Below are 25607 nucleotides of genomic sequence, written 5' to 3' on the forward strand. Positions count from 1 at the left end.
TAGTCGTGATGCCACTGTACAATCACCTCGCCAAAAAAAAAAAAAAAAAAAAAGAAAAGAAAAGAAAAAAAAAACTAAGGAATTTTGGTGCTAGTCTGACTTCTATATTCACATGTCTTTCTCTGCTCTTTTACCACTAACATTCTAACCTTCTTTTACTAACCTCTACCCCGCTGTCTAATTCACTTCTCCCTTAACCTTAAAGCCAAGGGCTTCCGGAAGCTGGATGTCTCCCTCACTGAAGATGGACGGATTCTCTTGCACTCCGTTATAATGTTTACAATATGTCGCATGGTTCCTGGCTCCCTGCTGCAACCTGCGCACAGTCCTTTCTGTACGGGCTCGCGGATAAGTGGTTTTGCGGCAAGCAGCCTGCCCGGGCTTCAAAAAGCAATGTACTCCTTTTGGTATTATCAAAGAACTTTTCCCTCGTGATCTCCCGCTTCCCAATTCTGCATATATCTAAGCGCTTCTTTGCATCCATCCCCTATTTCCGGGTCGTCGTCTCTGAGTCTTTAAAGGAGCCATGAAGACAAAATACAAGTTGGGTTTATTAGAAAGACTGCTTAGCCCCGATAACAATGATACCAATATCATCGCAATCTTCGAACAAGTAACGGAGATATTGAAGAAAACGTGTGAAGCAGTCGCGACCCCCTAGCCAATTTCCCGCAACTTTTCTATGACGTCACGGAACCTTGTTTGGGCGATTGGCGGCCGTCTAACTGACCTGTCGCGATGACACATGACTGGACGTCTGTAATGGGGCCTCTAGCTCCATTTGACCGCATCACTTCAATGCTAATGTGCGGTTAACGCACTGAAAATTACGGTTTATTGCTGGCCCGTATGACGTCACTCTTGCTCATAACACGTCACTGTGGCGCAGAATTTGAAAGTTTTTAAATACTTCTTGCTTTTTTATCGTTAAAAAACATCTTTTGTGGCTGTAATGGAGCTGAGTGAGTAACTGAATCCTAGTTCTTTCAAATTAAACGAAGTTGTATTTTCTCTTCATGGCTCCTTTAACTTCAGTTTTTATTGCCTTAGTCGTTTCCCCTGCATTTCCAGGTTTCAAATACTTTGCCCTGGGCCTTCTGGTTCTTTTCCTCCACTGTGCGTCCACACTTTTCATGTAAAGAGGCCGTAACACACTGGCCACCAATCTCTGGTCATCAATATTTCTGAGTCATTCTTCAAAACGCATTTTTCTCTGTGCTTCTCTCACTTCAAAGGAGGCCTATCCCATGTCTCGTTGCACTGCCTCATTTGTTGTGTGCTCCTAATGCCAATCGACCTACCGCCCTTTGATGAACTTCTAGCCCTGATTGAATCTCTGATTTGACACACACTACTGTGTTATAGCGGGCATGTCACACTATCTACGGAGAGCTCACACAAACGCAGAAAATTTGTACGTGAAATTTTAGACAACAGATGGAACACACATTCCAATTTAGCTAGCAATTCAGATTGGTCCAGAGTCGCATCTCTAAAAGATGCTCAGTCATCTTACGCTGAATTCGCATCAATCATAAATCATTGCATACTATCTTCAACATCGGTCATGTCTTGCCAAAAAAAGCAATCGTCGCCGCAAAAACGATGGCTAACAGTTGGTCTGCTCAAAAGTCTACGAAAAAATGATAACCTTTATCGGAAGACTAAAAAGCAGCCATTCAACAGCGCACTAAAGCAACGGTACAAGAAATATTGTACTGTACTTACATCAATACTAAAGAAAGCGAAAAGAGTTTACTACGAAAACCAAATCTCTGTGTCTGGCAGCAATATAGGAAAGCAATGGCGTTTGTTGAATGAGTTTATGCACAACAACATAGGCCGGAATCTGATAGCGGAAATAAATCATGATGGCAATACCCTCACCCTGCCCGATGATATAGCAAATGCTTTCAGTATCTTTTTTTCTGCCCCACCGAGCTCAGCTGACCCGCCTACTTTAGACAGGGTTCGTACAGGCTTCAAAAGCAAAAATTCAAGGGTTTTCAAGGACTTTCAAGGACCAGAAAACAAATTATCAAGGTCCCCGTCTAATGTTTTATCAGGGATTATTTTATAACTTTTTCAACACAATGCAAAGGTTTTTTATTGCACAATACCTAAGCACATTAGTGCCCATTTAGATAGGCGCTAACGGGTTCGTGAATGCTCCCCCAGCTCTATTTTTTATTTCATGGTTGGCAGTGAAAGGTTTTTCTTTTTTCTTGGTGTTTTGCTAAAGCTGTTTGATTTCAAAAGTTCGTTAATGTTGCCTGCATCTCCTGCTTTGTCAGCAAAGTATCAGTTGAAATTAAATCCGCAAGTGTTGCTGCAAGGCAGGATGAACAATGTGAATGTCCACCATTTGCACGTAAAAGCAAATAAGCAAATGCAGATGGAGCGTATGCGGCACAGCAAACATGCAAGGAGCAAGCGTCCACAGACTAGATGGAAGATGCAAGATAGAGAATACAAGCTGGCTTTCACTGCATTGTATAGTGACATGGACTGGATTGACAAGTGCCTGCTCCCAATGTTGCCTTCTAATAAAAACAATCCACCAAACTTGTCATTTCACGCAATACACTTAATCTTGATTGTTACAATATTTCTTTACATTTGTTAGCACCTAAACTCCATGACAAACACTTTAAATTCTAGTGAAAAGACAGGGCCATTGATTCTCTCCAGAAAAATCAAGGGTTTTCAAGGACCATTTAAAAATTCCAGGACTTTCCAGGCCTTGAAATTGACACTTCTAAATTCAAGGGTTTTCAAGGTTTTCAAGGACCTGTGCGAACCCTGTTTAGATTATCCGCGACTCGTGCCCCAATCATTTTTCTTATTATCTACTACTCCCAGTGAGTACGTTCCACAATTCTTAATCTTAAAAATACGAGTGCGGGCCTTGATAATATGCATGCAAGCTACATTAAAGCCATTGTTGACATCATTTCTGATACTTTTGCGCATATCGTTAACCTTATATTTGAGACAGGCATTTTCCCAAAGGAACTGAAGAAAAGCAAAATAATCCCTGTGTTTAAAAAGGGTGACAGAATTTTGATTTCAAACTACCGACCGATCTCAATTCTTCCATTTCTCAGTAAAGTTGTTGAAAAATTATTCAAACAGCATTTATCTAATTACCTCGAACAAAAGAATATAGTAACCAAAAGGCAATTCGGTTTTCGTCATGGCTTATCAACCAACCTTGCTCTAATAGCCTTAACTGACAAACTTAAAAAAGAAATCGACCAGGGAAAAATTGCAGGGTCTGTGTTCATAGACTTTACCAAAGCCTTTGACACGATTACCCATACCATACTTTTCCGTAAGCTTGCTTCATATGGAATAATTGGACCCCCCCCCCCGAAACTGATTCAAAGCTATCTACTTAACCGTGAACAAATTGTTTCTTTATCTGATGTGCTGTCAGATACCAAAGTAATTAACACCGGGGTTCCTCAGGGTTCCATTCTTGGGCCGATTTTATTCTTGTTATACATTAACAATCTACCGCACTGCCTCAGCTGGGAAATGGAATGCCTATTGTATGCTGATGACACCACAATTTTTACGTCCCATACAAGTACTGAAGCCATAACTGAGAGATTAAACTCTGACCTCCGAAACCTGAACTTGTGGTGTCAAAAAAATAATTTAAAAATTAATCCGATGAAAACTCAATTTATGATATTCGGCTAAAGGGTCCAGTACACTGATAGTATCACTATTATGATTAACTCGCACCCCATAACAAGTACTGCTCAGAGCTCTTTCCTTGGTGTTCGAGAGCTCTTTCCGATACTACTCTGCTATAACGATGTTGGAATGTACTTTTGTAAACCCTTCCCAAACTAGCTTTTACCTAAAAGGATTTTTTCAGTGAAAGTAATAAAAGAATCAAGTGGTGCCATCACTTATTGATGTGCCAACCAAATGTTTCATCTTTCTGAGGCCTCCCAGCACAAGATGTTGCAAGTAAGCTATTTAGGCTCACAATAATACAAAAATGTTGTTTGACATTGCACAAACCAAACACTGATTGAGACCACACAGCAACCACGGGGTAACAGTTACAGAGCAAGACAACTTCAAGAGCCTTCGTGCAAAACCAATCTCAACGAGATCGCGGGTTCGATTCCCGGCCGCGGCGGCCACTTTTCTGGCGGAGGCGAAAAGCAAAAACGTCCGTGTGTTCAATATTTCGGCGCACGTTAAAGATCCGTGGTCAAAATTAATCCGGAGCCCTCCACTACGGCACGCCTCATCGCCTGTGTTGCGTCGGCGTGTTAAACCCCACAATCAATCAATCAAAACCGGTCTGTGGCCTTATAAAATTCGCATGAGGAATTTTTGCATATGCCCCACACTTCACACTCCAATTTACCTCGAACCTCCAAACCTTTCAGTGTGAATTATACGCAAGAAAATATGACGCACCAATTACAAGCACACAGCCACTAAAGCCTCTTTGTGTTGGTGGGCAATGCCTTCACTGGTTGTACTGCTTTGAGGTTTTTTTTGTACCATTACAAGAACCATGGCTATGCATACCATCTTCAGCTAGAAGTGCCTCTTTGAAAAGCAGCAATCGAGAGACAATCACGAACCACGGCAGTGCAGTGCACTCAAGGCTGTTTATTAGCAAAGCTTATCAAGGTCACTGAACATTGTTTCAAAGATAACGTCACAACTAGATAATGATCTAACGAGCGCTGTGAACGTAATTCTAGTGAAACAAGCTTCCACTGAGTACACATTGCTGAGAATCAATCGCGCAGTTCTGGACGGTTCAGGCTCTGAAAATGTGGGAGAACTGTTTTGATAAGAGATCTCATTTGAATTTGGTTTAACGCACTAAGCTACACGTGGCCTATCAAGCAACTGAAGCAGACGGCTATGGATTAACTTAGATTTACAAGGTTATTTATTACGCACTAAAATCTCTCTTTTTTTTTTGTCCATGTGCGAAATGCAGCCTCTGGGACAGGGAATACATTAGAATAGAATTGAATAGAATACAACAGAGAATAGAATGGAGCTTAGACACCGTACGGCCACGCCAGGTTTGCGCTGATGAGTTGGACAGGTGAGACCCACTGATAGCTACCCCCTGCTCTTTAAATCTACGGGTGAAGAGAGCGAAACAAAAGATTAAAACGACACATAAACAAAAAAAAAAGGCAAAAGAAAGAGCAAGTAGTACTAATTTTAACATCAACTGGTGCGGAAAGTATCAAACAGCATGGATGTCCAACACCGCTACCAACCAATCTTTCAGCACTTCGAATATTCCAACGTTTGTCAGATAGTTCAGTAACCCAGAACTGCCACCTGCCCAGTTTGTGACCGGCCCGACCAGTTTGTCAAACAGCGGGCCGGTTGCTGGTCCATACTTAAAACCGCCCGTCATTGGCCGTTTTTTAGCAATCGTGCAGCAATTACTTTTTCTTCACATTATATAAGTGTCAATTCAGCAACTACGACGACAAATATGTGTCGACAAGCTGTGCAAAGACACGCGAGCGCAAAAAAAACGTGGGCGAGAGCACTCCCTGAAATGGAGGGGGACCAAAGGGAGGAACAATACAATATAATGCCGCCGACGTTGCCCTGCGTCGTTGGTGGGTTGCATATTATTGTGCGTGTATGTATACGTGAATATCAAATACATCACGTCCCATGCATTGCAAACTTTTTAACGTTTGTTTGGTGGATCCATATTCAAAGAAGAGCTTTTAATGGACGAAGAATCTACCCGCCACGGTAGCTCAGTGGCTAAGGCGTTGTGGTGCTGCGCACGAGGACGCGGGTTCGATTCCCGGCTCTGGCGGCCACTTTTCTGATGGAGGCGAAAAGCGAGAATGCCCGTGTGTGCGAGATTTCGGCACATGTTACAGGTGGTCAAAATTAATATGAAGCCCTCCACTACGGCGCACCTCATCGCCCACGTTGCGTTAGCGCGTTACTCTTCAACTTTCAGCAAAGGTTTTGTCTCTCACTCTCTAGACCCTACAATCAATCAATCAATCAATCAATCAAAAACCCAGATCTCAGTCACTTTCAGTATAAACATTATGTTGATTTCTCTCTAAAGAAACGTTACAGTAAATGACAGTCAAAAAAACATGTCGCTTTTTTTTTTCAACACAAATTCAATCTTCTATACCCCCCCACACACACACAATTTTTTTTTTGTCTCTCTCTCTGGAAATGGTGGCAACCATACAGTGATCTTGAGTGGACCTTTTCCCCGTCCTCTTATCTCAACCTCACCCAGGCCCCAAAACACTGGCTGCTTGTTCTCTACAGGTTAAAATTCTCGGCACAAACTTAATGCAGAGACATGACAATCCCACCAGATACGCCACAACCAAAAAGGTCAACACAGTCCCCCAAACTGCCTATACTGTAATGCCGGTCTTCAATACAAATAAAATGGATTTGCCGGAGAAGCCTTTTCAGCCTCTCAAAGTAGTAACTTAATTTATCACAAGAAATTAATAATACTGCTTCGCATGTTCGCCCTCGTGCTACTTTGGCACTCTAAAAGCCGAGCGACAGCAATGCTAAATACGGCAAAACCAAGCCTCGACGAACGAAGATATCTAAAAATAAATTCCTCATCCCGTACAGCGACCTTTCGATTGTGTAACGAATGTAACAGATAGCATACAGCGTACGATACACCGATCACCAGCTTTTTCCGCGCGGCAAACGCACTGACCGCAATCTGCGTACTGGCTACTTAATCGCAACCTTCTCCGCAAAGGCGTGCTGCGCTGGGCCGCAGGTAAGGCCGAGGAAAGGGTCGGGGGGCAAGGTCGGCAGTGCCGAAACGTCGTAGTAGTTTCCAATCGCCGCAGAAAGTCGTTTCACACCAGCTGTTCAACGCATCGGCTAAACTCGCGCACCGCCAGCGACAGCTACATCGTCAATCGAAACTTGTTCGGCGGTGCTCCATCAACGAAACCTCAGCGCTAAGTTTCGTTCGAGCAGATTAATAATAAAACGTCCGGACTTTGTCCCGTCCGCGCGCGCGCGACGTAACGGACTCCTGTCCGCTCTTTTCGGGCGGTGGGCGCCCGCTCGTCGTCACACATCGCTGACTGCGTCTCGTCTAACGGTTTCGCACTGGCCCGCTAGACGCGTCTGTTATCGCCGTACCGGCGCAGGCTCGGGCTAGACGACCCTCCGGGTGACTAAGCCTTCGGCAAACACGAGATCGCCTCCGTTCTTGGAAGAGGCGTTCCGTTACGCCTGGTGCGACCTCCAACAAACGAAACAAGACGAAATATTACGGAGTTCTGGGTGAACCCGATCGCTGGTTTCAACCACACCTCCAAAGGTAAAGGATGGTACGGGAATGCGATCGCTCTCCTGGCCGACTTGGCTGTGAAATAACCCTGCGGGCAATACGTATAGCGTTGCCGTCGGCAACCCCAGGTCCCTCGATCGCAATAAGAGGGCGTGGGAAAAGAAAAACGCGCGAAGTTGGGGCGACGACGGCGTGTTTGTCGTGAAATCGGACGGGGGAGGTGGGGGACCGGCCCTGCACGCCTGTCGCGAATATCGCCATTTTCCGCGCCGCCGGAGGCAACTGCGAGCGATTCGTGACGCGAGACTACGACCCGGCCGGGACGGCAACCGAAACAACCGCGAACGTCGGCTGTGGCGAGCACGATGCAGCATGCCTAAGCAAATTCACCTTTTTGTTGACAGGTTACTAAGTCCTCCCAGCTTCCGTAGTTATGGCGTTGACTCCAAGGGCAACAGTTGCCAACTGCCGTAACACGGCATCAACGAGATATCCCTGCGCGTTTGTTGCATAGTAACGGTACACACAACCTTAATATAAAGTTTTGGCCAACTTTTTAAGCATATTTGGATTGATAACACAGTGTTTTAATGTTGTGTTTTCGTTCAGCCAACTGTTTTTTAGGTTAAGTGTTGACGAATGACAAGAATGTTGCACTATTTTTTAACACGCGTGCAAAATTGAGCGTAATTAGGCGGCCGTTGGAGACGAGGAAGCTAAGGACGCTTTCGTCGCCATGTTGCTAAGCAAAAATATTTTACGGGAGCAAAAAATCCTGAAGAGAAAATTGTCTGAGTCAAACTGAAACAAAATGAATAAAGAAAATATAACCTATTTTTATATTACAAAACTCAGGACAGTGTGAAAAAGAGATGGACGTAACAGGGGTGTTTGTGTTTGCATGACCTTGATCTCTGGTTGCTAGGACGCCGCTTGAGCAGACGACACGAAATTCTCTCTTGGCGCCGGCAATGGAAGGCTTCGGCGGTATTTTCAATTTCCAGGGTTTTGATTTCCTTCAGGAGGTGAGTCCGCTAACGCTTCAAAAATGAAAATGCGTACCTTCTAGCCCAAGATTTAACCAATTTCTGTTCCTCTACAGGTCAGTGCCGAGCGGTTAAGCAACGCCAAGTCGGCGTATCTGTTCAACTACAGTGACAGCCCTCCTCCCTTGTCTCCTGTGAGGAAGGACTTGCTGTCTGACTGTGAACGCATTGAAATCCGTAAGTGAAAGTTTTCTCCATTCTGTTGAGGAGTCGGTCTTTGTAAAAACTGCAAAGGACGACTCCCGGTCATTTCAGACTGTAACGTACAATGTAGCCTAAGACGCAATTAACTAGGAAAATACTACGCCTTTCCATCACACCCAGTCGAAAATAATTTACGGTAGTCCCTTATTTCTGTGATGCGCAAATATACAAAAAAATTACTTTTTTTCATTACTTACTTCAACTAGTGGCTTTCCCTATGATATTGCTCTTGTCTCGTAGAGCCGTCAATTAATTCTTTCTACCCTTAGGAAGGCGGGGTCGGAGGTACCTGGTTAGAACTCTGAGTCATATGACAAATTTTTGAGACTAGAAACACAAGCCTGTACTTTTTCGATAAAGAGCGCAGCAAAAGAAAAAAATAACTTCAAAACTCCTCATGAACGCCTTTTATTTGTTCATTTGGCGCGGTGTTTGAGCCCGGTACAATGCGATTGGGTTTCAGACCTTCGGTGACGAAAAATTTTCGTGCTCGCTATACGATGGTAAAATTAGTCAGGAACACCCAAAACTGTGTGCAAAGGAATATTTTATTTTGTATTACTTTCTTCTCTCTTATTTTGTCTTCTGAGCAATGCATTCGTGTCTAGTAGTGAAAGTGACTATAAAGGGGCTTGATATTACAGCACTTCGGGGATACATGGGTTTTTGAGGGGTTATTCAATATGATGCACTAGGGACTACACACGAGCAATCATGTGTCTAGTAGTAAAACCGACTGTAAAGGCGCTCGATATCCAGCACTTATTAGGTGTACATGGGTTTTTGTGTGGGTGCTCAATACGACGCTCTAAGGACTTCACACTTGATATAATGTCCTATAATATCCCTATAATGTCCATATAATGTCCAGGAGGAGGACCCTGTCCCTACCATTGTCCCTAAAGAGGAAAGTGTATGACAGCTGCATATCTCCCCGGTACTCACCTATGGGGCAGAAACTTGGAGGCTCCCTAAAAGGGTTCAACTTATAAATTTAGGACGACTCAGCGAGAATGGAACGGAAGATGATAGGTGTAACATTAAGGGGCAAGAAGAGAGCTGATTGGGCCAGGGAACAGACGCGTGTTATGGACATCTTAGTAGAAATTAAGAAGAAGAAGTGGACGTGGGCAGGGCATGTAATGCGAAGGCAAGATAACCGTCGGTCATTAAGGGTAACAGACTGGATACCTAGAGAATGCAAGCGTGGTCGGGGCGGCAGAAAGTTAAATGGGCAGATAAGATCAAGGAATTTGCGGGGATAAATTGCTCGCAGTTAGCACAAGACCTGGATTATCGGAGATCTATGGGAGAGGCCTTTGCCCTGCAGTGGGCTTAGACAGGATGATGATGATGATGGTGGTGATGATGATGTCCCTAAAAACATCTTTTCCCAGCAATGCGTTTGTGTTTAATAGTAAAGCCGACGTCAAAGGGGCGCGCTGTGCAGCGCTTTATAGCGATCCGTGGGTTGTAAAGGAAGTATTTATTAAAAGGCCGTTCTGTACTATTATACTAAGGAAGCAGAATTTCAAGGGACCTGGTATATAGCGTTCCACAGGGATGCATACGGTCTTATGGAGGTATTCATTAAGAGGTTCTTGGGCTTTCGTACTTTCGGAGATAGAACTGCCTATGCTGCGCCCGAAAAAATGTCATCCCAGCAATGCCTTTGTGTATACCACTAAGACAATAACTTTAAGAAGGCTCGTTGTGTACATGGAGTTGTTCGTTTTAGTGTTTTACCCGATTCTTACACCCCGAACATGTTTTAAGAGAATCGGGTTAAACCCGCTTTCTCGCGGCGAATGGACCTCTTCAAAGCAGCAATCGCGCCACAACCACGCGCTCACGGTCCAGTACTTGCTGGAAGCAAGCCCCACAAACACAGCTTCCGAACTCATTGAGTATTGGCGTGACTCTACCGTTCACTATCCCAGGCTGGAAAACACTGCACTAACATTGTTACGCCTAGCTAATGGAAGCTGTGATGTCGGGAGAACATTCTCCCAGTTGAGGTACGTTCAGCGATCAGACAGGCCTCGAATGGAGAAGACCGACATGTTGCGCAAGCAGATGACAATGTACGTAAACAAGGATGAGTTAAAAATCGATGACTATCTTCTCGTGAAAAAAAAATGTTTCGTTTTGAAGAAGTTATCAATGCTCTTTACTGTCATCATTAACTGATTCATTTCCAAACAAATGACATATTTCGGAGAGCATTTTCAACAAAACTCTGAGCTAGGTTGAAACAAACGCCAATTTTAACGCGCTATATAGAGCCACGAAGCTCGTGATACCGTCTAAAATAAATTGAGCGTATTACTAGATATAACCTGAAAAAAAAAAAACGATTTTCGGAATGGTTTAAAAAAAACCCCGATTTCTCCACGATTGTCAGTTCAAAAAATGGCACCCGGTTTTTACCTCCCGATTAAAAAAAATATACATATAAAGCCAGAAAACGAACAACCCTATGTGTACAGCGCAGCGGCTTAGAATTGGTGCGCCTTCGAACATTATTTTGCTAAAAATCTGCGAAGTCCCACGGAATCATACGCGTATATATGAGGGAACATTAAACACTAAAAATCGCCATTTTGTATTGAAATTGTGGCTGCAAACTAACCGTGACAGGTCTTTATGGATTAATCCTGGTTTAGCATTCAAAGTGCGAAACAATTTTTCTTGCTTTCTCTAACAATGACGTCTTTTTGTTAGAAGTGGGGGCTAATTGCGTTAGTAGAGAAAATAAAGACAAACAGGCTTAACAGTTCCCAGAAATTGGCGACGCTCAAACGCGTGCAATTTTGCATGCGCTGGCAGTTAACTCAAAACAGATATATATGCAAGTCAGCTAACACTGAAACTGAATACCAACATGCCTAGCAGTTCTCCCAAACAGATGACGCTTTAACTATGTGACTGGCAACTATATGACCGTGAACCTCACTTAAATACATCCAGCATTTCTCTGAATTCACGCGATCTTAGAGACCTTGCAATAGATGAACAAAAGAAGGCAACATATTATGGAGAACTTTACGCCCATTAACAGATGCGGGGGCCTTCATTTTACTCATGCGGAATTTCTGAAATATTCGGACTTTTTATGAGGCGTTGTTTTCTGTATATTTTTCAAGCTTTCGTCTTTCTACCAACAGATAAATTTTATCGTTATATTTTCCCCGGTGTCTTTTAGTTGTAGCTGTGAATGTGCGCTCACAGTGTGCCCTATTGATTAAAAAAAGATTTTTTTTTTCGTTTGCCGAAAGTGCTTGCTGCTTTGCCTATATATTTCACAGCTAGTTCTTGTAGATCATAGTGGCTTTAACTACAGTTCTGGCTTTTTGTTGGCTTTCAACAAATTAAAACATCCTGTAGGCGTATGAAAAGAACTTCGTAGGCGCAGTAACAATGGATAGAAAGCTTTCAATATACAATAAGGCATTTTTGAGTCTTTTTCGACCAAAAACACACGTGCGATTGTTTAATTACGCCTTTAAATCATTGCAGACTCACGGTATTTATACCCAGCTTTCTCGCTCAAAGTTCCGACCTCTCAGGAACCTAGCAAAACCACTTCAGGAAAGTGATATTTGGCATAAAGCAAGAAGTCAACGTGAAGATGAAAACTCTAAAATAATTTTTAAGATACTGAATATCATTTTTTGTGTAATTCGCTGTCAGATATTACTCCCCGTGCATTTGTATGGGATAGTTTCCAAGGCTCAGGAACTTAGTCGCGCAACGTGCGTGACTCGAAACTGTGCACAAAGCAAGTTTTCACCCCCAATATTAGCTGTGCAAAAAAAAAACTTTGCATTTCGCTAAATAACTACAGAATAATCGCTGTTGAAAGGACTGCCATGAGCGGGAAAGCTGCACACATGTATGGGCAGACTTTAGTAAGGAACGCCATGTCATTTCTTGAAAAAAAAAAAAAACATATACATACTTCTACTTGGGCGACGCTCCGCTTATGTGTGTATACAAGTGTGGAATGCAGGTTTGAAGGCGGCCAATACCAATTTAACGTATGCTCATCTTACCACAACGAAGAACAAGAGCAAAATTCACTGATGATTCCTACACTCCCTAATGCGAAATTTGTGCGCAGCGCGAACTGCCGTTTTCTGGTTATGGCGCATACCTGTTGCATCACAGAAAGTGATGGCGTGATCAGCGAACGCACGACGGCGCGTGCTACTCTGCCGTTGTCTCGCAGCACATGACCGCCGCCGGCGAGCATGTTGTTGCAAATCGCGTTTGAAGCTCCCGCGCAAATGTCACGTGGTTCGGATGAGCGGCGAGCGGACCAGCGTATGGGGGAGTCGCGAAAGGGAGGGCGCTCCCTGGCGGCGACATATAGCGAAAGTGTGAGGGGAAGGCAGGAAAGAGATGACGTGACAACCGCGCATGCCGCCCTCTTCCTCACACTTCCGCCATACGCTCTTTTCCGTTTTATTTCTGCCTTCGCTGCTTCGTTCGCTCGCTCAGTTACGCGGACGGCGACGGCCGCCGCCACCGCGAAACCCAGGTAGCGGGCGCCAAAGTGCTGCGCCCTAAAACACACTATGTACTGTGTCAGAGATACGTCAATTGGTTTGCACAATAGTGAAACGAAGTTTAATCAAGAGCTTCTTTAGGCTGTGAATTTTTTTGTTTTTTTGTTATTTTAACTTTCTTAAACCATCTTAATGCTCCTTTCCATCCTAATCCGCCATAGTTGTCTAACATGAGGCAAGCTGGCTAACGACAAAAATTCGGACGAGAACTTCCTACAGGGGAATGGCCGGTGGATTTTAGCAGCACGAAAAAAAAAGAAGAAAACTCAGACGAAGATTTGGGTTGATCTCGACCAGTCTTGGGCAGTAACTTGTTACTAGTAACAAGTTACGGGTAACTAGTTACTTTTTTCAGTAACTTGTAAATGTAACCAGTTACTTTTACGTTGGAGGAACTTGTAACTGTAACACTGTTACGTTTTTCCCCAGTAACTGTAATTCCAAATGCCGTTACAGTTACTTGCTTTTAAATGCAGATCATTTCAGTAACTCACGATGTCACCTGCGTTGACGTCCGTAGTCGTAGTCCGCACCCCTCCCCCTACACTATATAAAAAAATACTATCCGGCGCCTGGTTTCGATCCCTCGACCCTGCGGGCGGAACGCAATGTACATGGTGCTCTACCCACTGCGCCACAAAGCCGACACAGAATGGGAGGCTACGAACGCGCCTTATATCCTTGACTCATTCAAACTACGTCAAGAAGCTGCTGATACAACGCATTCACTACCACCAACTCCCCAAACATTAAACGTTAACGCAATACACCCACCCCCTATGCGACGCATTTACTCGAGTCCCCCTCGCGGGGAGATGGGCCCAATTTTTTTAATAAAAAATATCCAACAGCAACACTCGTCAAGGCTAATGTACAGTTCTTGCTCTCCACTATTTATCATTTTCTTCTTTCTCATATCCTCTCCACCGTTCACCTTTCCACAACACAGCTCCCCTCGCAGCTTAGGAGAGGATGTCGAGAGGAGAATTATCTTCCTTGCAGACCGAGGTCGGAGGTCGGTCCATGAGGTGATTTCGTAAATCTATTCGGTCGCTTTGAGTGGAGCAGAAACAAACAAACAATAGATAAATAAATAAATAAATAAATCATTTGGTCCCGCTAGACTTTTGCCCACGTGTGTGAGGGAAAGTGGTGCGCCAACTACAGACCACAGCCGAGGCGCTTTTATACAGCACCGAATAAATTCATGATTATGAAAATAATATACAGCAATCCCTCGTTAACTCGAACTCGGTTATCTCGAAATATCGGTTAAGTCGAAACTTTTTCGCCACGCATTTACCTTCAGTAGGTGGTGCGTACTTGTCCCCCCTTGTCGCGAACGTTTTTTCGGGGGACCACGGATATCTCGAAATGTAGCCAGAGAGGAAGTCTGCTGTAGGCAGCTGATAAGGTCTCCGTTCGAATCGTTATCTCCCACTAGCGTTACTAAATAAAGGCGTGGCTTATTTAGTGACGCTAGCTCCCACTACGCGCCGAAAGCTGTCGTGAACGGCAAATTTACGGAGTACGCGCCCTGTACGAGGCTGATGTCCCCATTACGGGAATGCTGTCCGACGCCCACATCGTCGAGATAGCTGCGGACGACCAGCTGCTCGTACAGGCGACGAGGAGACTTGAGAAGTGCCTACGATGGCAGAAACAAGAAACATGCTGCGCCTGCTTCGCGAGAAAATAAAATGTAGCGGTGGCAGCCTATGTTTGATGCGATGCATTGAGAAGCTCGTGAACGCCTTTCTGGACGAAATGGAAACACAATACAGGCGACCATCACGCAGTTCTTTCTGCCGCAATAATAAAAATTCGGTTTTCCTGTGAATTGTTCTGCCTTTATCGCGAAAGCTCCCCTGTGCAGTGCAGCATTTCCTACCAGCACTTTAGCTCTTGTATCAGTGACCTGTTCACAAATTTTTGGCATTTTGCTTAACTCGAAACTCCGGTATTATCTCGAAATTTTCAGCGGATTTTGCGACTTCCAGTTAACGAGGGATTACTGTATGTGCATTTTTAATGTAAACGCCAGAAGATACTCCCACTCCACTGTCATCAAGCTTACCGCTGAAACTTTGTCTTTCTGTCAATGTGTTAGGTGAAGTGTCTACCTGGAGCTAGCGCACCCTCTGTTTTTGTTCTGTAGTACTAAGACCCCCACTTCCGCATTTCGCCAATCTTTCTTTGTTTGTCCGGTCCTGTGCGCCGCACATTTGAACAATGAGAAGACGTCCGTACGTGGTACTGTAGAAAAATTCGTTATTTTACGGACGTTTTCTGTGAAAAAGAAACAGCGAACGCTTTATCGGTCCCCTCAGTACGGGAATCTTATTCCTGCTCCGGATATTTGAGAGTACCTATAGCACTAGTTCTTTCGCTGTAATGCCCGTCGTACTCGTGCCTCTAGCACTGGTTGGTTACTTATGAAGGCAGCCTACAGACTATGAGACAGTCTAGAGAAGGCTTAAAATTAGACAGACAAAATCAGACACTCAATCAGACAATATTGGGGCTTCACTAGTGCGCGTTAGGTTCTTGATGAATAACTGCAGTTGCCTGGCGTTTTGGTTAATACAACGAACCTTTTTTTTACTGGCAAGCCTCTTTTTGTTTGTACATTATAAGTAGCATTTTATGCTGAAATGTACATGGTCTGTGACCTGATCGCACCTTAGGCGGCGTCATGCATGAGAGCCTAATTATGGCTGGTGCATTGATTCGCGGTCCCCGTTGCAGGCTTCAGCCACCGGAATATATAGCTCACGTAAATGAACGGTCAAACACAATTTTCTCTTACGATTACAGAACCTCCTAAACAGACGAAAAGAATCAATCGCAAAAAGATACCTATAAAATCTCTGGCATCCCTTCCTAAAGAAAGCGGAGAGAAGCGCGAAAGCGACGATTATTTGCGCACCATACAACGCATTTACGAACATTCTAAATGCATACCGATACGTGATTTATGAGATATATATTATGGTACTCCTCCTTCATGATCGATGCATGTATTGTCTTATCCAGAACCGTTCATTTATCGCAATTTTCAACTGACCGTTTTAACACAAGCCAGTCGTCTTAGCGGGTAATTGTCGTGTAATTTGTTTGGGGATACCTTCGTTAACAGAAGAGTTAAAGCCGTTTTTTTGTAATCATACTCCCTTCGTAGATGGCTATGCTTCTCTGCACAACAGGCAATGTGGGGAAGCCAACTTACAAAAACCAATCACACACCGATGTTTAGAATGTCGGCTTCACCTCCAAACATAAGTGCATTGCTCGGAAGACATCTCTTTCGAGGAAATTTAAGCCATCTTGTATCAGAATATGAAAGCCCTAGAACCTTTTTTTTAGATGCGGCGCATCTCTTGCTCTGAGGCATGTCCCTCCTGCGTCGGCGTCGACGGCGTCCGCACGCCACCTGCGCATGCGTGACTCTCCTCCGCTCTTCTCTCCGACAGCTGTGCGCAACACTCTCACTCGGTCTCATTATCATAAACAACAGTTGCGTGCGCGCGCTTCGCTCCGCTCCCGTCGTGCAAGTGCGCGCATGCGCGACTCTCCTCCGCTGTCTCCTCTCCTTCAGGCGCTGTGAATATAAAGCGGGTAGCGCGCTGCGGCGGTTCAGTCAGCGCTCGCTCTCGTTCGACTCCGCGTGACTTCGATTGATGACTTCGTGATTGGCTTGATTCTTCCAATGAAGACGTGATGGAAGCGACGGTCCCTTCAGCGAGTGGATTGACGCAATCCAATACCAGCGTCACCCCAAACGCTCAAGGCAACGTTACGACCATAGAGAATCAACCAATGGAAACGCCAATTGAACCCCCCGATGCGTCGCATCACATCAGGGTTCCCCTCGGGGGAAGATGTGCGTAATTTTTTTTTCATTAGACCTTTTCGGTCGGCCAACCAGTCTTTGGTGAAATGCGTTAGATTTTTGACAGGACGCCGTCGGCCCACTAAAGAAATTTTTCGGTTTAGCAGAAATTCAGTCTCCTTCCACTCTGTGAACAAGCATGACCAACGAAGCTGGGGTGCCGAACCTGAACGTGAGCGACATGCTTTTACCGGGACGCAGTCCAATGAGTACAAAACAACTTGGCAGCACGCGGGAATTCCCAAAAATTTACAACTTCGGTGTGAAGTATGTAACTCTGAAACGTAAAATGAAATTTTGCGTAATGGTAGAGCCGTCATAGCGGCTAACTTTCGTATAAATTGATTTTGTGATTGGTTCAATGAAACGGTGATAACTTACAGCCGTTTTCTGTAATCGGACTCCCTCCGTAGATGGACATGCTTCCCTGCGGAACACACAACGGGAAAAGACAGATTACAATAAACGCCACTTAAAGTCGTCTTCACCTCTAAGCACAAATTTATTGCAGAAAAGATATCTCTTCAGGCGCAATATAAGCCGCGTTATATGAAAATATGGAGGCCCTGGTACATTTTTATGAATTTTTGCGATTTTGTAGCGTAAGCTACACTGGCCGAAGTTGAGCAGTTTCGCGTGGACCCTGACGGGCCGTGCTGCGCAGACGCGAGGAGCATCGGATTGGATTGGGTTGGATTAAATTAAATTGGATTGCATTGTATGGGAAATACAATTCAATTCGAGTACGGGTGTGTATAGAATTATGTATGCACATTCACCGGTCTGCGCATTCCAGAGGAGTGACGTCATAGCCGCGGCAGACGCACTGGCGCCGGCGGATACCGAGCTGTTCGCCTCCGTTGCGCAGTAGCCAAGTCTGACGCTGCGGCGGAGCCGCTTGATAGCCGTTTCGCGTGGCTCCTGGAGAGCCGTGCTGCGCATGCGCGAGGAGCAGTGACTGGACTGGACTGTACTGGATTGGATTAGATTGGATTGCTGAACCTTAGCTCACGCACGTATATCATGGCATAGCCGAGCAAAGCCACTGGTAATTTTTTTTTCCTTACGCTGAAGGTGTGGCGCGCAGTTTTACGATTGCAGGGATTTAAATGGGCGACGCAAAATGGCGCTACGCTGGCGTGGTGTTCTTGTCTACAAGTCGGAGACGGTCTGCTGGGTTCTACCCATAGACAGCTTCGCTGTAAAACTGAGTTTGAAGGGCTGGGGGGAGGGGGGGGTGCAAGGGAGGATGAATCCTCACAAGCCCTCTCCTATAAGTTATGCCGCGGTCAACACCGAAAAAAAAAGAAAAAAAAGAGTGGAAACATTGAATGACGGCTCAATGTCGGGAGCAGAACAAATCTGTAATCGCCTTCTAAAACTCCAACGCCTTTCTTTTCGAGATGCATGACCAACCGAAAAAGTGGAACTCGCCGAAAACCAAGACGTTGAAACTTAGCCTAGCTGTGACAGCAACTTAGCCTTGAAATGAAAATTGAACCCTGCAGATCTCGAACGCCACCTTTCGTTTGCCCAATCACTTCCTCGGGAGGGGCAGCGCGTAGAACTCTAATTTTCTAGAGAAAATTTCTAGAGAACTCTAAATTTCTAGAAAAAACTCTAATTTTCTAGAGAAAAAAAAAAACTCTAGAAAATTAAAGTTTTTTTTTTTTTAACCGCAGGTCCCCCGGACAACGATTTCCTGCGTGAGGCTTCTAAAGAGGCCGAAAGGATTCTCAGCAACTGGCCCATCCCCGAGCAGTTCACCCGACCACCCGTTCCGACACCCAGGTGGGCTGCTTATACAAAAGGTGGTGCGACGATAATTCGAACACTTTAAATTTCTTTCCTGAACGAATCGCTGCTCTGTTTGCGCTCAAACTTCACGCGAAGGTCGCATTTTGTGGTCTATTTTTTTTTTGACACCGGGAACAGCGACGGCACTTTTCTGTTTATTCCGAAAATAAATAAAAACCATTTTCGCCTATGGGAAAATGGCGGCTGATTACGGCGTGCCAGGCAGCGCAAGTCGATCTTGGAGCGACGGCGCCACCTGGGGTATTCAGAGCGAAACGTACGTTTGGGATTACCGTGTTAGGAGCCAAATGGTGTAGCAGACGATCAGAAAATGTGAAAGCGGGTTTTCTGATCGTCTGCTAGCTCATTTGGCCGGGTAATGAGCCGGGTAATGAGTTTATCCTAGGTACATTTTCTGATCTGATCTACTTTAAGAAAAGAACGTCAGTATGGACGTTAACCCGTCCTATCAAATGTAACCAGTGGTACAAGCATACAATTGTACACTTGCATTTATTCGCGTTTATTTATTGTTGACGGCCAGTTGTACAAACATGTTCCTGTGACGTGAAAATGGCGTTGCGATAAACAAAGTATTGATTGGTTGTAGTGTCCGACTCAACGTAGTGGAGGGCTCCGGATTAATTTTGACCTCCTGGGGTCCTTTAACGTGCGCCGAAATCTCGTACACACGGGAGTTTTTGTTTTTCGTCTTCATCAGAAAAGCAGCCGCCACGGCCGGGAATCGAAGTTTTTGTTTATGGCACCGCGGCGGGTGCCATAAACAAATCAGCTGATACCATATTTAATGCGCGTCCACTATAGTCTAGGTTAATTCCCCGAAGTTTGCATTAAATTCTGAATTATTTCTTTTGTTGTCGCAATATTTGAAATGAACCAAAGATTTTTTTTTTCTTCAAGTCAAAATTATCTACTTTGTTAACCAACGCCTCACTTATGTGTGAACTGAAGTACTTGTTTTTGTCCAATTAGTTGGGTGGCTAACGTAAGAGCTTTTCAGCGCGATTTCCGGTGTCGTAGTTTGCCTCCTTCTTGCCACATTCAATCGAGACCGAAAGCAGATCTATAAAGCTCGTTAATTTGAAACGCGAGGGGAAGCTGTCTCAGTTCGAATTAATGAATGTTCGAACTAGTGAAAGTGAAGAATAATAACAGCAGCGCACTGTGATTGGAAAATAGTAGGATATGTCAATACTCCGATGCTTGAAAATGTTTGTGGTTGCACTTCGAATTATCCATACCAAAGCCTATACTCGCGTTCGAATTAGCGGGCTTTGATGTACACAGGCTTCTACAGAACTTCGCGAGACCAAATCGTACACTTCGAATGATACATAACCATGAAATATTTAAGTTCGAATTAACGAGCTTTCACTTTACTATCTTTTGTCTTGTTACCATCTAAACAGCATGACCATTTGAAGCAATTCACGCAGTATATTTATCGTGTATGCATTTCAAGCCGTTGCGTAAACGAAAATTCTAATGCTTGATGTTTCTTCGTAAACAATTACTTCGCTTGCTTTGAATCTTCAGAGCGGAGGAATGGCCGGGAAAGTGGTGGCTCGAGGGCCCCGACGTCGACGAGGAGGATGACATCGACGAATTCTCCGACGACGACCGACGAAAAGCACGGGATGACCTGATTAACGGTAGGGTCGAGGCAACTTTTTACCTTTTTTTCAGATCATTTATTTCTCGGAACAGCGCAAAAGGGCGAGGATGAGGTGAAGACGGGGCACAGCGCTGACTAACAACAGCTGTTTATTGCACAAAATTATTTAAATACAGCATTCTGTTGCAGCAAATGAGAGAAAGAGGGCAGATGAAAGAAACGCACAGACATTTCAAGCCGTCACTGCAGCTCACGGTGTTGTCACCAGATAGAAAGGCAATTTCTTTGTCGGTTAACAACAGAGTGAGCTGCAGTGACGGCTTGAAATGTCTGTGCGTTTCTTTCAACTTCCCTCTTTCTCTCATTTGTTGCAACAGAATGCTGTGTTTAAGTAATTTTGTGCAATAAACAGCTGTTGTTAGTCAGCGCGCTGCGTCCCGTCTACGCCTCGTCCTCGTCCCTTTGCGCTGTTCCGAAAACGCTATACCAACACGCCCAAGCTTATCCCTTAGCTAATATGATTTATTTATTTATTTATTTATTTATTTATTTATTTATTTATTTATTTATAGGAAGTACCTACAGTGCCATTACGGCAATATTGTAGGGGTTTATTATTGTAAGTATTATTGTTGTTTTTTTTATTATTATTGTATTATATTACAATATTGTAATTTTGGCATGCAACGTGAATAGGTAAAATAATTATTGGATTTTTTAAAAACTGAAGATGGCGGATATCCATTTTTTCAAAGTAAAGTTGCGGAGCATCCAAAGAAAAATAGCCGGCATATATGTACATGGGCGGACAATTAGGCCGGCTATTCTGTGAGAAACATCGTTACGAAATTTAGGTAAGATGGCATTAAGTCTTTGAAAAGCAGTGACTACGTCATTGTTGTGCACAATCGACAAGGGAGAAAGAGAATGAGAAGAGGGTATTCAGTGCGCAGAACTTTATTGAAGGAGCGTACTATTACGCCATTAGAAAAGCGTATTACGCCATAAGCAGATGTAGCGTCACTTCCGGTTACATCACAGATGCCGGTGGCACTTCCGGATGCTTTCACCCGACGCGGTAATGTAGAAGCGGTAATAAAGTAAGTAGAGCAGGGGGAAGATTGCCGTGGGGCGAAGACATGGTAAATTCACACACACGCTCAGACACATTTTTCAGAACTCTGACAAGTGCAAGTATTTTTAGGGTTAAGTGATGCGGAAGTTTTCCTGAAAATTAAGGTCAGGTAAAAAAAAATGAAGGAACGCGCTAGCCAAGCTGGAGTAGGCGCATGCGCAGTCCGCATTCATTAGAGCCGATGGCTCAGTTGAGTGCCCTGCATTGGCAGACGGCATCGTATCCACCCATAAAGGAAGCACAGAATACTCAATAGAGGCCCGACTTTAGTTTTTGGGAAGTCACTTCGCCTCTAAAGGGGCCCTGCAACACTTTTCTTCAACGTTTTTCGTAATAATAAATGCTTGCAGATCATAGTCAGCCAACAGTTGATTGATTGTATACGGCTTAACGCGCCGACGCAACGCAGACGATGAGGCGCGCCGTAGTGGAGGGCTCCGTATAAATTTTGACCACCTGGGTATCTTTAACGAGCGCCGAAATCTCGTAAACACGGGCGTTTTTGCTTTCCGCCTCCATCAGAAAAGCAGCCGCCGCGGCCGGGAATCGAACCCGCGACCTCGTGCTCAGCAGCGCAACGCCTTAGCCACTGAGCCACCGAGGCGGGTTTAGTCAGCCAACACATCAAGTACTTAGATTAAAGGGTGGCAAAGTGAATTACTGCGTTGTACCCATAAGATAACTTTGGAACTTGATCAAAATAATGCTTTCTCTTTCCCGGTACTGGCACTCTTCAACTGGTGGAATGACGTCATTACAGGGGTGTAGCGGCTATTGTTAGGATTTCCTTCAGTTGCAGCAATGAACGCATTCGATAGCCACTTTAAAAAGAAAGCCACAAAAGCAAAGCAGAAACGGCAGGCGTATTATCTGCTGCGACGAGAGAGAGAGAACTTTATTACGCAACAATGTGATAGTGGTTCCTCAGTCCAGGAGCCCATGTGCTGTCCAGGCTGCTGTAGCCCTGGTCACAGACAGGAGCTGGTCCTCACGTCGACATCTGGACAGCAATATCTCCCACTGCTCAAGGGAAGGGGGACGGGCTAAGGTCTGAGTTTTTGCGCAGTCGAATAATGTGTCAGAGTTCCTGGTTCCTGGCAGAATTTACACTTATCAGAGTACTGATGAGTAGGAAGGAGTAAATGCATACGGATGGGGTGGGGAAAAGTGCCTCCCAAATCATACAGTGCCGCTGCTCCGTGCTGGCGATAACTGTATCTTTCGCAGTGATCCCAGAAGCCAAGGAGAGAGTGAAAACGTTTATTGGAAGTATGGCGGAGTCCCCTTAATATAAAGGCCCTGGGATCATTGTTTAAAATACCTCCACAAGGCTCCACGCATCCCTATGCCACATGTTGCGTTGGGGTCTGCCGATTTTATTCCAAGGGCGTAACATGCTGGGGACTCGCGGTGGTTAGAAGAGTGCATCTTCCGCCGAATATCAAGACCCTCCAGGAAAGGGCATCGCCTCCTCAGGGCCAGGTACCCTAAAAAGAGATTGTCATGTCACTGCGGACTTTCGCAAGTACCACGGGGATACACACAAAAAAATGCAGACGCGAACTCCTTCACCGCATTCGCCAGCCCTGGCTATAGTCCTCGAGTCACGCTTTCTGAATAAAGAATAGTAATAATAACAATTCCAAGGGGAGGAGTCCTGTACTGTTTACGCATTGATATTCAACGATGAAGAATCTCGAGCAGTGTGGCGGCAGAAGAGCTTCTCGTGCAGCGATCATGCCGGGCAAGGACAAAATACTGTTGCCCGAGCTACCCCTTCGTGAGTGGGCCACGCGGAACGACGCTATGGACGTGGAGAAGACGCTCGCGAGGTTCCTGGAGACCAGCGAGGTCCACTACCTCCAGGAGATCCTGACCATCCACGACCAGCCCTTGGACCAGCGGGACATGATCAGGTACTCTGCCGTACTTACTCGTCCACCAGGCCTCTGGCGTACTCAAGGGAAGGATGGAACGGACGAGGCCACTACCTTAACTTTAGTGTCATCAGCTGCAACAGAATGGACAACTAGGCGAGTTGGTATTGTTTGTTGGCTATTCTAACAGCGCGCAAAAACGAACGACGAAGCTCTTCGTGTTGTTTCTTTCCTCGCCATTCGTTTGTACGCGCCGTTAGAAAAGCCATGTATCATCAAATAATGATTATTGTTACATTTGCGAATGCGTCCCCGTACCCAGTTTCGTCGCCTCCGTCATGTAGTGGTAGTGTGGTGGACGAGCAGCGAGCCAAACCACCAAGACTTGTACCATACTTCATACCTGCCAACATTTTATGCAAAAAGGAAGCATTGGGCATATTTCAGGCAAGACGGCAATACCTTACTGGTACTAGCCAGTGTTCTTTTAATTGAAAGCAGATCCGAGCCCGATGTTTTCGATATAAAATGAACAAATGCGCCTCATTAAACAGCATTTCGACACAGAAATACAAAAAGAGCTCGCGCCCGACCCTAGACCTCGTGGCGGCATTCCAAGAAGTCCGAGAGTAACAAAAAGTTCCAACAGATGGCGCGCGAGCAGTGGAACGCAGGAAAATTGATTTGACTGGAGCGAACCTCCACCGTGTTTATCGTGGCAGGCTTCTAGACGGGAGAAAGGAGAGGCTTTTGGGTGGCAGTGGCGGCAGAAGACTGTCGTCTTTCAACGACACTGATTTGTAGCGAAGTGAGCAGATACGCGGCCATTTTGTTTTTCAGGCAGTACATACCGAGTGCAGAGGAAGGCGCCGAGGCAGAAGCTGCCGTAACCGACTTCCTGTTATCGGGGTGCGACCAGGATGAAGACGTTTGCGAGCCCGATTCCATCTTGAATGCTAAGGTTGGTCCCGAGACAATTTGTTTGTACCGTAATTACCCGATTCTAACGCGCCCCCTATTCTAACGCGCACCCAATTTTCCTGGGGAAAAAAACCCGGAAAACTTGCACCTCTGATTGTAACGCGCACGGAACTTTGTGAGCAAGAAAAATGAGTGCGAGAGAAACGGGCGATTTAGTTCCCGAAGTAATCTCACTCATGTCACTCCTCATCGCTCTCCGCTGACCACAACATCTCGTCCTCAGTGCCGTCAAGCGCGTTCGCGATGCCACAGTTCTGAATGAACGTTCAACCATGGTCGATGGGATCGTGGCCCACGCCTCGCACGCCCATCCCGCGAGCTTCTCCAGAGGCGCACGCTTCAGCCGACCGCTCGTTTTGAACGCGCGAGAGCCGCTGCTGCCATTGCTATTATCAAGCGTGCAAGTGGAACGATTTGACGATTTGTGTGAACGCCGATAGAAAAGCCTAGGCGCCTAAGCTTCCTGCGTCCGAAAAATCGTCGCTAAAAGCTTTGACGCCATCTTGAGATGGCGATGGCGATGGGTGAGATAGAATTTCCGCTGTTTCGGCAGTTTCGGTTTCGTATCCGATTCTAACGCGCATGCGATTTTTCGACCTATTTTTCCGGAAAAAAAGTGCGCGTTAGAATCGGGTAAATACGGTACATTCTGATGCGCTGTCATGCATACCGTGGGTCTTGTGAAGCGTGTTACTATAGCCGACACTTCAAGAAAATGTATGGCGACCGCTGGAAATTGTGGGCGTTACAGTTTAATGCAAAGAATTTTAACACCGAGGCTGTACTATCATCCCACGGTGGCAGTAGTGCGGTCTGAACGTCGCATCTACTTGGAAAACTCGTCGTCTCAGGTTTCGTCATGAATGCTCTGTAGCTCTCAGTATAATGTAGCCATGTTGGCAAAAATCATACTGAAATTGCACGCTGTAAGATCACTCTAACATTGCGCCGGATTCAATTTGCTTATAGTTCACAGTGAAATTGTAAACGTTACAGAATACCCGCCTGCTGTGAATACACGAGCTTTTACGTGGGGAGAACGGGCAGTACTTTCATTGTCCCCTGGACTAAACCTCTAGTCCTTCCAAGTTTCTTTTACAAATTACAGACAAACGCGTTCTGGCTGTTTCGTGTATAAATGCGT

At 45.1% G+C, this 25607-nt stretch overlaps 2 protein-coding genes across 6 annotated transcripts in view; one reads left to right on the plus strand and one right to left on the minus strand.

Annotated features, from left to right (window-relative positions):
• The window catches only part of LOC144162707 (DNA-binding protein RFX2-like), a 73826-nt gene extending 66018 nt beyond the window's left edge, over nucleotides 1–7808 (minus strand). For all 5 annotated transcript variants that reach the window (XM_077693349.1, XM_077693352.1, XM_077693351.1 and 2 more), the window contains exon 1: nucleotides 7715–7808. The gene's annotated coding sequence lies outside the window, so the exon portion shown is untranslated. The remainder of the gene's footprint in view (nucleotides 1–7714) is intronic.
• Nucleotides 7809–8252: 444 nt separating this feature from the next.
• LOC144161639 (uncharacterized) overlaps nucleotides 8253–25607 on the plus strand; it is a 30270-nt gene continuing 12915 nt past the window's right edge. The window contains exons 1-6 of the mRNA XM_077692269.1: nucleotides 8253–8349; nucleotides 8427–8547; nucleotides 18720–18828; nucleotides 20392–20507; nucleotides 23338–23521; nucleotides 24323–24443. Of these exons, the coding sequence (XP_077548395.1) occupies nucleotides 8296–8349; nucleotides 8427–8547; nucleotides 18720–18828; nucleotides 20392–20507; nucleotides 23338–23521; nucleotides 24323–24443 (705 nt within the window). The 5' untranslated portion in view covers nucleotides 8253–8295. The remainder of the gene's footprint in view (nucleotides 8350–8426; nucleotides 8548–18719; nucleotides 18829–20391; nucleotides 20508–23337; nucleotides 23522–24322; nucleotides 24444–25607) is intronic.

The sequence above is a fragment of the Haemaphysalis longicornis genome, unplaced genomic scaffold (assembly GCF_048455015.1).
Source record: "Haemaphysalis longicornis isolate Haplotype H1 unplaced genomic scaffold, Haemaphysalis longicornis Haplotype H1 scaffold_12, whole genome shotgun sequence".
Lineage (NCBI taxonomy): Eukaryota > Metazoa > Arthropoda > Arachnida > Ixodida > Ixodidae > Haemaphysalis > Haemaphysalis longicornis.